The following is a 12,053-nucleotide window of genomic DNA, read 5'->3' as shown; positions in this document are numbered from 1 at the left end:
AAGTCACAGCAACCCTGGACAAGCCAGGGGTTTGGTAAAGTGTACTTACCAATTTTGAAGAGGGGAAGGGATTCTCTTAAGGTGTAGAAAGGACTATCCAGGGAGTTGCAAACTTTGTTGTAAGTGGACAATCACCCTCGCTCCTCACTGCACCGTTTTCTCCTTGCCCAACAAGGCACGCGGGTTCTAGCAAGGTATTCGAGTCCAGATCTCTCTCTCTCTCTCTGTCTCTCTCCCCCCCGCCCTCTCTCACACACACACACACACACACACACACACACACACACACACGCAAAGTGGGCAAAGCGAGCAGAGCGAGAGGGTTGGTACCCAGTCTGGGCGCGCTGGAGCTAAGCAACTGGCCTTTGTTTGTGAATCGGCGCAGTTTAGGGGACATCCTCCGGTCGCCACGGGGCGCGCGCTTCCGCTGTGTGTGCGGTGCGGTGCCCAGCGGTGCGGGGGAGGCTCCACCGCGCCGGCCCAGGGCCCCCGCACCGCCCCCGCCGGCTCGACGCGCCCGGCGTTGCGCTCTCCACTGAGCGGGCGGCCGCAGCGCACTTGCCTGGGGCGAGAGGCGAGAGGGGTGGGCGGACTGCTTGGTTGGCGTTGGCGCTCTGCAGTGCAGTGGAGTGTTAGCCCAGCTCCCTATATGGTCGGGGATTAGCTTGGCGCTGCTGAGGCTGAGGCTGAGCCAGGAGCCGGAGGAGGAGGTGGAGGACGCGGACGAAGAGGAGGAGGAGAAAGAGCGCAGCAGCAGTCAGCGCACGCCGAGCGGCTGCCGGGGGAAGCAGAGGCGCCGGAGGCTGGGGCACCGCCGACGCCTCGGGAGCCATGGCCGACGGGGGAGAAGGAGGCGAGGACGAGATCCAGTTTCTGAGGACTGTGAGTCTCCGCGGCGGGGGCGAGGCCGTGGGCAGGTGGGGAGGAGCGCGGAGCGCGGCGAGGAGGGGCTGGCTGCGCTGCGCCGCGGTGCCGGGTGCCCGGTGCCGGGCGCTTTCTCGGCACCCGCGGGCTGCAGAGGCGGACCGGCCACCTACCCGCGGGGCTGCGAGGGGCTGCGTGGGAAGGGGCACCATCTCCTGCCTCTCCCTTGTTCCTCTACCGCCACCCCTGCCCCAGGCCCTCCACCTAGGACCGCTCGCTCTCCAGGCAACTTGCTACTTGGTCTGAAACCCTTGATGCCCAAACTTCAGCCGGGTTTTGTTCGCGGTTGTCCTGACCCAGAAGAGCGGCGTTGGAAGCCCTCGCCCCGGGGTTGGCCCTCTGACACCTCCACACTCCACGCCGGCCCCATTCCTCTTCCAAGGCGCCCCCACGCACCGGGGAACCTCCGGGAAGGAGCCAGCGGGGCAGGGGGGAGCGTGGGGAGCCGGGTCAGAGAAGCGGGCGCAGGCGCTTGATCCTAGCCCTGGGATCGCTCGGAAGGGAATTCACCCAGCGCCGCCCCTCTCGTGTTAAGCCCCACGCTGGCAACTGCTGCTGGAGCCTGACTTGACTGACTGCCTGCCGTGTATTCGAGAGCTGTGGCTTCTGCTCCCGGCTCCCGCGAGCCCCGCAGGACAGGGAAACCCCAGTCAGTGGCTCCGCGTCACTCAGGTCCCCTCCTTGGCACCTGAGGGCCGTGCTCCGTCCCAGATTTGGGGGTGAGGGGGGCGAAGTGTGTTGCAGCCACACCAGCCTTGCCCTATAGGAGATAATACAAAGACTTTCAAGGTGGACGGCCACCCGGAGGGGTGGGGGCATTGGGGATGCATCCTAGCGCTGATTTCAGCCAAGTGACCTTGAGCAAGTCGCATAATCCGCCCTACTCAGCCTCAGTTTCCTCATGTGTAAAATAAAATGTAACCAGCGTTTCAGGGTGATAAGGATTAAATGATATCGTGAATGTCATACTGTTTTGTAAACGGCAAATTGCTCTGTAAATCTTAGGTAATTTTATATGCGCTGCCTTGCTTTCAGGAATTAGAATGAAATTCTTTCTTTCTCTCTTTCACTCCCCTTTAAGGGTGCCCCCTCCCCCGTGACCTGGTCTTCGAAGATCACAGCTTACCTCTTGTCCATCTTTTGAACCACTCTCCTCCTGCTGAAGTGCTCCCTTCCAATTCATTTCAGTTTCTCTTCCAAACATGGTTCTTTTGTCAAAGCTGGGACTTGGGTCTTATTTGGGGCGGTATGGAAGTACCTATCGCCCTGCTGGTACTACTGAGAGGCTAGAGTATTCATCTCTTCATCCTTGGTCTGACCTGCAGACCCAGACTCCATTCTCATCTCTCACACTGCACACAAGATGGCCCCACAGTTGGAACTCATGACAACCCTATTGTTATAAAGCTGCCTGCTCCCCTCAAAGCTCCATCAAATCCTTTGGTTGTCCCTCTGACAGGTGTCTTTAGTAGTGGATGGGTGGCAGCTCAGGTTTTTTCTGCCTTGTGTCCTCCATGATCAGTCATTTCTTCTGCTTATTATTAATGATCTTCTAGGCATTATTGCTTGAAAAAATTATCTTCAGACAGAGTCAATGTTGAATAGATGCCCCAGGGAGTTGAGGCTTAGGAAGGTGGTGGTTTTCGTGAGATCCTTATGCTTTTCTCTTGGCTTCTGAGCCATCTTCCCTGACTTTTCCTCTCCATCTGGCATTGTAAGTGTTTTTTGTTTTTGTTTGTTTTTGGTACACCTGTAGCCAAGGTTTATTATAGTAGTGGTTCTTAAGTTTTGTGTCCTGGGCTTCCTGCCCTAGAGATCAGAGCTGGTGGACCTCTTTTAAAGTACACCCATGGCAGCCTGTGGGGTTCAAGGACCCAGGTTCAGAACCCCTGTTGCAGAGAACTGCATATCAGTTATGACTTAGAGTGAGTGATGGTGGTAACCATGGGGGCAATGACTCCAAATGTGGCATTATTGATTCTTTTCCTTCTAGTTATCACCTTATGTATTTTTTAAGGTGTGTTCCTCATTTCTTGACCCTATGAGGCACCTTAACATCTTCGTTTTTAGCTCACTGGGAAGGAAATAGGTGATGAAACTGAAGCACGGGAAATCGAGTGACTTGAACATAGCTGTTGACAAGTTATTGGTAATTTTCATTATACAATGTTAAATTACGTTCCTGCTAGAGCCTGGCATTGAGCGTTAGGCCAGATGTTATATATAGTCTTAAGAATATACTTAAGAACATGAGAGGAGTACTGCAGCTTTCTGAGCTTGGCATCCTCCTTCTTCATCTGTGAATTTGACAAAATGATTTATTGGAATCCAATAGCCATAAGCTTTTGATCTCTGCACAAAATTTTGACTTTAGGGTAGTTGGGAACACCAGGCTTGTGCTAGCAGTGGGATTTTTCTCTCCTCTGGGTATGTCTGGGTTAGGGAAGCTATTTTACTTTGAACTCACTCAGTTACCTTTGCCTTAGGCTTTCTTTCTCCTCCCCAGACAACACCTTTAAAAGCATTTTGGCAGTGTATTAGTCATATATAATGCTTCCTCACATTGACATGGTCCTGGATGAGAAGGTGGCTGATACTGGACCATGGAATAGAATCATATCTTTGTAACCATGAGCTTTAAAGGATTGCCATCCCAGAGAGCAGAAGCTTTTAACCTACTTACAAAAAAAGACCATACAATAGCATTATGCCAAGGATCCTAATCAAATTGTTAGTGGCTGTAGTGTCATGTTTGTTATAATAGTGCCAAAAATGAAAGCAGCTAGAACTATCGATAGCGTGAAATGAGCCAGAATTACTGCAGTAACCACTGTTGGTGTGCGTGTGGTGTGGCTTTAGACACTTAATTTGTGGTAGTGTTTATTTTGGTTATGTCTTCTGATATATTTGAAAGCCCACCCTCTCCTAAGTAGGGAACAAGACCTAAACAAGGGGTTTGGAAGCTTAAACACATGTTAACTAAATGCTACTGTACCCCAAGCCTTAAGGAGGCAGTCTAAAACTATATACCCTCTTCTGGCCTTCTGAAATCACTGACAGTCATGTATGCCAGTTAGAATCAGGCAGATAGACAGATAGAATCTTTAAGGCTAAAATTTTCCCTCCCACTGCTGTTGGCAGTGGCATCCTCCTCTCTTCCGATTGCTCTTGCTGACGTAGCCAGTGTCATTGACGTGGCTCTGAAGCTGCTCAGAAGCAGATAAACCTGCCAGCCGCTGATCTGAAAGCAAGGAGTTATGGTGAGAAGAGCGGCAATTACCCCATCTTCAGACAGTCGGTGGAGCAGCTGGCACCACATTCTGCTTTGAGAGTGCCAGGAGAAAACTTTTCTCTTCTACTTTTCCCCTTAGACTACAGTATCCGTTTAAAAAACACAAAACAAAACAAAACTCTAATCCTTAGCTTATTGTTTTTAAAATATGACAGTCTTCTCCTTGCCAACTGCCTTTCCACCACAATGTGAATTAAAACAGAACTCAGAGCCAGGTGCGGTGGCTCACGCCTGTAATCCCAGCACTTTGGGAGGCTGAGGCGGGTGGATCAGGAGGTCAGGAGATCGAGACCATCCTGGTTAACACGGTGAAACCCCGTCTCTACTAAAAATACAAAAAATTAGCCAGGCGTGGTGGCGGGCACCTGTAGTCCCAGCTGCTCGGGAGGCTGAGGCAGGAGAATGGCGTGAGCCCGGGAGGCGGAGCTCGCTGGACTCCAGCCTGGGCAACAGAGCAAGACTCAGTCTCAAAAAAAAAAAAAAAAAAAAAGAAAAGAAAAAGAAACAGAACTCAGAGTGAGATAGACATTTGTTTGCATTAGTTTCAATTAAAGGTTGGTCATAGACAGCCTAATTTAGCCCTCCCCATAGTAAGTTGTCCTCCTTCATCTAAATTTGCAGCTCTCGAGGGATGAGAAAAGGCACTTGGGCTGAAAATCAAGGATTGCTCCCTTGTCTTGGGTTCCTGCCTACAGGGTGCCTAGGACAAATTCCTGAATTCGAGCTGCAGCACTCACATGAGCTCACGTCTCTCGTCCCTCCCCAGAGCTCATTGTCTTGGGTTGGAATGACAGTGAACTTGTACCTGGTGGTTTATGGATGCCTGCTTTCTTCTCTCTGCAGCAGGGTCCATTGACATAACAGCTGCATGAAGCCTGTGTTTTGGTAGATTTTCTTTAAGGAGATAAGGGAAAGGAGGTGGACACCTTCCTTCAGGCTCTGGGTGCTAGTGAGTAGCAATGGAGGTAGTGCTAAAACGCAGACCTCAGATGCCCAGACATGCAGTGTGAGTTGTTGCAGAGCTGAATTGAAAGCTCTCCTGCTGAGTTATGTTTGAGGATTAAAATGACAAAACTTGGAATATTCCCACACTCTGGGCCTCCCAGGGTCACTTCAGGGCTTCCCGTCTTCTCAGTCTCTCCTTCCTTCACTTCTCAGAGCTGATCTGATTAAAGACCCATATCAGCCGAGCTGGACACACAATATCCCTTCCTTTCCAGGGAAACGTTCCCGATGAGGTGAGGAGGAGGCTGGATCCTTTTTTCCAAAGCAATTAACTTGAATCAGAAAGGCCGCATTAGCAGTACGGGGGTGGTGGCACATACCTTCTCTGCTAAGGCAAGATTGCCATGTCCGGGGTTGTCCTAAGGATTTTAAGCTGCTGAGCTCCTGGGGAAGGAGGTGGTGATGAATGCAAACTTGGAAACATTTGAAATGCAGTGTGGCCCACTGTATAAGGACTGAGGTCAAGGGATAGGTCTGCAGTTGAAGAATGTGTGTCTGACATCTGTGCATGTTTTTTTTCTTATGCTACTATGATTATTAAGCAAGGAATAATTATTAAATATGTTAAATAACATATTTCACAAGTGTAATTTTTAATTTCTAATATTGGTTTCTCCAGCTCCTTAGGGTTGATCTGAGGGCAGAAAAAAATGGTGAAAAAGAAAAGAGTGGGAGGAATTTATCTGGAGAGAAAAATACTCTGATAATTATTTTTGAAGGATTTGTATTTAAATAAGGCATAGCTATCTGTGCTTATTTGTCTCTTTGCTTTGTGTTATTTTTACACCTTCATGGAAAGGAATCTTTATAATTCGACTTTTTCTTTACCTTACTACTTAAAAGAGTTTTTAACTTAGAAGCCATCAACTCCATCATCTTCTAATTGACTTGGCATTCTTCTGAATGATCTTTACCAGTCTCAAGTGCAGACCCAGGCGGTCCTAGGTCTTAAGAACCCAATACTTTAGCTAATTTCCCACAAGTTCATATCAGTATAAACCTTTCTAAATTAGATATGTTCTTTAAGCTACCCTTAATACAAGATTTATCCAGTAGGAGTGGGATGCTGTAATAAAAAAAAAATGAACTTAGAGGCAAGAATTCCTATTTTTAGGTCTAGATCACTATGACCTTCAAAGAGTCACATAAGAAAATTGAAGTTTCATTTTTCCCACTGTATGGAGATAGAACCTGCATTAACGGAAGTGTTGAGAGAGGCAATAGTCATTCCAAATGACAGACATATTACCCCAAATGAGTGAATAAGTTGTGTTTCATAGGGTATTATCATTGTGTCTCTCCTGCACTAGGAAGTTGACCCTGCTTATCATCAGATCTTGTTGGAAAACCAGCCCAGTTGCCCCCATCTCTAACGTGGTCTTTGTTGCGGGTCCTTCCCTCCATCCCGGAGCTGTTAGACAGCCTCCAGTGTCGGGCTCACCTCAGGATCTCTGGGCAATTACTTCACTAAAGCCAACTGCAACTATTCTTAAGCTATTTGATTAAAAGACTTGAGAAGTCAAGGCAGTGGGTGTGGTAATCTTCAAAAGGCCAGGTAGGCTCCTCCCAGGATCCCAGCCACCAAACAGAACATTCAGAGTTATTTTTTGTCATCTCAGAAAATTACCAAAGCTACCGTTTCCCATAGGACCGCCTTTTCTTATTGAATCCCGTAGCTCTTCCTTTCATAGCTATCCTTCCTATTCCCCTTCCTGTTTCTTTTATGAGCCCATTTTTTCTTTCACTCAAAGCATTGGGGACCTGCTTTCCTGTAAAACCAGAGCCGCTTTTCCTCCCAGGGATTCTGCTGCTTTAGTCATGTCTGCTCAGGGTGTTGGGGCCTTTGAAGAGTTCCTTTTGGCTGCACCCGGATGAAGCAGATGCTTCTAGGGTGGAGAGCCCAGCCACTGATGAGGCTGTAGGGCCACAGTTCTCCTTGGGGAGCCACACTGGGTCCTCCAGGCCCCAGGCTGGTGCCTTGTCAGCCATCTTCTTGTTTGGAAGCCAGTGGAGGTGTTTTAGGGACAAAGACATTTCCAGTCACTGCAGTTTCCTTTGGTTCAGTGAATTTTGCCATCATAGCACCTCTTCAATTCAGAGAGAGGGAAGAAAAAGTGCTGGCACCTCAGCCCTGATCCTGCTACAGGGATGAGCCTTTTGAGATGCCAAGATTATTTTTTTTCTCTTTATGTCATTTCTGATTCCCAGTTGTTAGAAAACAAAGTTCAGATCATCTCTGAGACTGATGATGCGGTATTCCAGAATAAAAGAGCTATACCTCCTCTCCTCACACGCACTTCTCCCCTCCTCTGGCTTAGAGTACATTGCTGACTCTACAGTCATACACTGGGCTATTGTCCTTTGAGGTGGGACATAGCTTTACAAGGAGGAGGCATGGAGACACCAGGGCCTTCTTTTTTCACCTTCCACCTCCCTATACAGTGAACTCCTCATTGATTTCAGGTCTCTCTGCTCCTGCACAGGCTTGTCAATACTTGAGGAATCTTATTATTATTGGATTCAATGCCCAAGAAGAAGGAAAGCAAACACTCTATCCTAAAATCAGATTACAAAGAGATTCAAAAATTACGCTCAACGTGAGCTCTTCCCTCTGGGGTGACAGCTGCTTGCTGCTGCTTACTTCAGAGTACAAAGGAGGCAGAGAGAGCTCTGGAGACAGAGCTGCTGCTGCCTGTGCAGAATTGTACAGGCCATCAACAGTTTTTCTACTGAGTTCAGTTTGTAAGTGGTTTTATGCTCTAGGAACCAGCCAGTGTTATGAGCAAGGCAGCACACCTGTTATAAAAGTGTAGAGATGAAAGTCTGGGTTGGTGTCAGTGTCACTGTGACCTTTGCAGATACCCAGAAGGATATCTTTCTCCTTGGTCTGTCTTTGGGATAAAGCACTGTCTCAAGAAATTCCCCCTATTAAAATGCTGAAATGCAAAGTTGTTGGCTCAGCAGGTACCATTAATGATTAACAGCTGAGCAGAGCTTATTCCTGAAGGAACAGGAATTGGACTGGAGAAAGGTGAGAGCACATGGGAGCATTGCCGAGAGGGGCAAGCCTGAGTAGGGCACTGCATTGGTGCTTGGGGAACCTTGAGTAGGAAATGTACATCAAAGCACAGGAATCTGGGTTCTGGAGATGGTGGTTCAGACTCCATCTTTATTTAGAGCTTTGAGCAGAGGAGAAGAAGGCTTGAGTTACCTGGGAGAAAGTGGCCAACCTTCAGGCATTCAGAAGAGCATTATTCACCATCAGGACTGGTGCTAATACATACTTTGTTTTAGATAATTCATAATCAGAGAAAACAGTAAGATAAGGTGACTCTACATCAAAATGAGAACTAAGGTGCCTCCTTCCTGAAGTAGAAAAGTGTTTGAGAGACAAAACCCCATTATCAGTTATTGTATTCATTGATGCGTCCCTCATACTAATCCCAAGCAAATGCTCCAGAGCCCCTGAAACCATTTCAAAGCAATTCCTATAGCAAAAAAGGGAAAGTGCTAAGGGGAGCTTCTTATCCCCTAACAGAGCAAATAGAAAAAGCCCTTACTGGAAGGTACAGGCATTGCACTCCACCAGTGACAGGTACTGGCATCAACTCTGAAAATTTCACAGTTGAGTTCTCTAATGGGGCTAGGCAGAAAGAGTTAGTCAGCGGGACTACAGGAAGGAATGGAAAGTTCTCCATCAATGGCGCATAAATGTCCACAGTGTGAGAATTATTGATTTGAATCGTGGTGCTCTATACCGTGGACCAGATCCAGACTGTAAATAATACTAGGGCAGAAGGAAAGATCCTGTTGGCTACCACATCATATTGAACCAGAAGCCCAATCCAAGAGATCAGATCAAAATAGGGCAGCTGGTCTTGGAGTAGCATAAGCCCCTCCTAAGTCCCTTCTCAGTCACCCAGGACACTTGGCTATTGTTCCAATTTAGGACAGTGGTTCTCCTCCAAGTAATCCTCTCTTCTGTCCAGGCTGGCTAGAAGATAACAGTTCAAGAATAAACTACAGTGAGGTCTTGAACAGATCTAATCTCTTTGCAAGAGGCATTTTAGGTGAAAAATATAGCAAAGAACATACTAGTCAAATGATGGGTAAAGTCAGAGGTAAAGCGTTTGCTATATTTGGCAGCATTTCTATCGCCAGATGCCTGTGAGATTGCCTGCGCTTCCCAGGTCCTAGTTCAACCATTTGTAAAGACATGGTAATAACTAATGATTACATCTCAGAGATGTCCTGAAGAAACTCCACATTTCCTCCAGGAGAACTAGGTATGTAAATCTGGAGAGAGTAGCTTGGAATAATAGTTGCCCTATTCCCTGAAAATGTTTCCGTCAGCCTTAAGTATGAGCCATACATTATGAACTCCAGGAACACAGGGGTCTTAAATTTGGTTTACGCCAAGTTCTCAGGTACTTGTAGATTGGAAAGTTCACAAATCTAAACACTTTGGGGTCAAGCAGGTAGCTAAATGTGTAAATCAGGCTTTATTTGCAAATAGAGGCGGGCCTGATCTGTACGTTCAAATAAAAAAATTCTCAACACTGCCAGTCAAGCAAAACACATCTGCAGCAGGATTCTGAGCTGCCTACCAGTGTGCAGCTGCAAATGAGCACTCCGAATCTGTTTGAATGAAGGCACTCCCTAGAATGCATGAATATTTTCATGATAGGATCAGGCTCACAATACACATCATGGTCCTTGGATAAAAATGTCAACCTTAAAGACAGTGTATCATTTATCACAGGGTATAAAAGAGAGATTGGCAGGCAGACAGATTAATGGACTTAATAAATGATAGACTTTATCATCAAAATGAATTCAGATTTTGCTAGTCTTTAAAACACCGTTTAAAATTGTCATATGGATGTAGACATCATGAAATTTAAAGAAAGCAGGGTGTGCATTCAACATATATTGACCAACTACTCTCCGCCCAGCCTTAAACAAGTTAGTGGAAGTTACATAGATGAAAAAGACATCTTAATGTTTGTTGTTTTTGACAGCTCAGGATCAAGAGGGAGCTCAGACTTACTTTGAGGTAGCAAAGATATCAGTCACTTCAGATGACTTTATAACAATTCATTTAACTTTTCCATGTTTCTGTGGTACAAAAATTTTCCTGTTGAAAGGTATGACCTTGGGGGAAGTTTCCTTACTTCTGTTGTTGTTTTCTCACGTTAAATGAGGGTCATAATAGTGCCTATCTGAGAGGATTGTTGCAAGGATTAAATGAGTTAATCCATGTGAGGTACTTGGAACAGTGCTCAACATATAGTAAATCCTCAATAAGTATTATTTATTATTGTCTCAACAAAACAGTGTAAACATTGACATTAGTCACACTAGCTATTCCAAATGTCATTGCACAGTCATTTTATTGTTGGAAAGTACAAAGGGACAATCCCCTGGGATTATTCCATAGTCTTGATTCCTGGCATTCCGCTTAACTCTAAATATGAGCAGGCTTTGTGAATGGAAATGAGCCTGCAATGTTCATGGCCTTGGGAGTACAGATTGGCAGGTCAGTTCTCTGAGCGTCTACTTTGCAAAGCCTCTTGATGCAAATGCTGATTGACTTTTCCCTGGGCAATTTTAAATTGCTCACGTCAATAGATGGGCAACATGATTTGAAGAATCCTCAACTACACAAAAATTCATCATCTTTGGTTTGGGGAGACATTTTTTACAACTTACGTCTTAAGTGTAGAAATTAACCTCTCTGGGAATTCACTGTATTTCTAATAACACAAGGTCATCCTGCTGTAAAGATCTGGCTTTTCATATCTAAGGATGCAAAGCATGGACCTAAAGTAAAGCTTGATCCTTGCTACGTACTTCACTGCCCTCTCCCCTGAGATGTCCTGCTGGGGGCAGTTGTCCAAGCCTCTGATTCTTCCTCCTCTCTATCAAACCTTATTCCCATCCTTTTTCCCTCTACTTTCCATGGAATTAAACTGGATCATATCGGTTATTTAACTCTATTAAGCATTGTCCTTCCCTGGTTGAGAGTAGATGTGTGTGAAGCTAAAATGCTGAGCTCCTTAAGTGACGGGCGTGTAGAAAGGCACATGGACAGGCTGATGGCACCTTGTTTTTTATTAGTTTGGATCACCCTGATTGGTTCTTGATTTCACTCAGAAATCTGGTCCCAATGACTGAAAGCTTAACTGGACTTAATAGATGGGAAATTTAATAATAATACAAAAAAACTAACGCACGATTTCTTCAAATAATAGAGAATGGGTGGGCTTTTGATCTTAAAGAAAGGAGAGTTCTTCTGGTGCTGAATCTGAGTGTTTCACTAACTAGCAATACATTTAACATTTTAAGTTGTGAATAGAAAAGTGAACTCTATGGATGAATTATTTCATTAATGCCAGCCTCAGTTTCCTAATCTATAGAAAGGTGAAAATTATAACTAATTCACAGAGAAGGGGTCAGGGTGAAATGAGCAGACCTGAGATTCTCCAGAACAAGGCTCTATTTTATCACCATTTGCTGCTTCCCTCTCCCCAACGGCTAACTATGCCCAGCACTTGAGATTGCCCTCAGAAAGTACACTTTACAGAGTATAAAATGCTACGAAGATGTCACACATGCATCTTAGAACTTGGACAACACTGACATCTGATCACACATTATGTTAGGCCATTCTTGGGTTGCCATAAAGAAAGCTATGTCTGAGACTGGGCAATTTATAAAGGAAAGGGTTTAATTGGCACATGGCTCTGCGGGCTGCACAAGCATGACGCTGGCATCTGCTCGGCTCCTGGGGAGGCCTCCAGGAGCTTTTCGGCTTAGTGAAAAGCAAAGC

At 46.1% G+C, this 12,053-nt stretch overlaps 1 protein-coding gene across 1 annotated transcript in view; it reads left to right on the top strand.

The window, feature by feature from the left end:
• Window positions 1–692: 692 nt before the first annotated feature.
• The window catches only part of RYR3 (ryanodine receptor 3), a 564,315-nt gene continuing 552,954 nt past the window's right edge, over window positions 693–12,053 (top strand). The window contains exon 1 of the mRNA XM_058427349.1: window positions 693–882. Coding sequence (XP_058283332.1) covers window positions 832–882 — 51 coding nt within the window. The 5' untranslated portion in view covers window positions 693–831. The remainder of the gene's footprint in view (window positions 883–12,053) is intronic.

Source organism: Hylobates moloch, unplaced genomic scaffold (genome assembly GCF_009828535.3).
Source record: "Hylobates moloch isolate HMO894 unplaced genomic scaffold, HMol_V3 SCAFFOLD_14, whole genome shotgun sequence".
Classification (NCBI taxonomy): Eukaryota; Metazoa; Chordata; class Mammalia; order Primates; family Hylobatidae; genus Hylobates; species Hylobates moloch.
The sequence above is the reverse complement of the archived record's forward strand: the minus strand, read 5'-3'. Positions and strand labels throughout refer to the sequence as shown.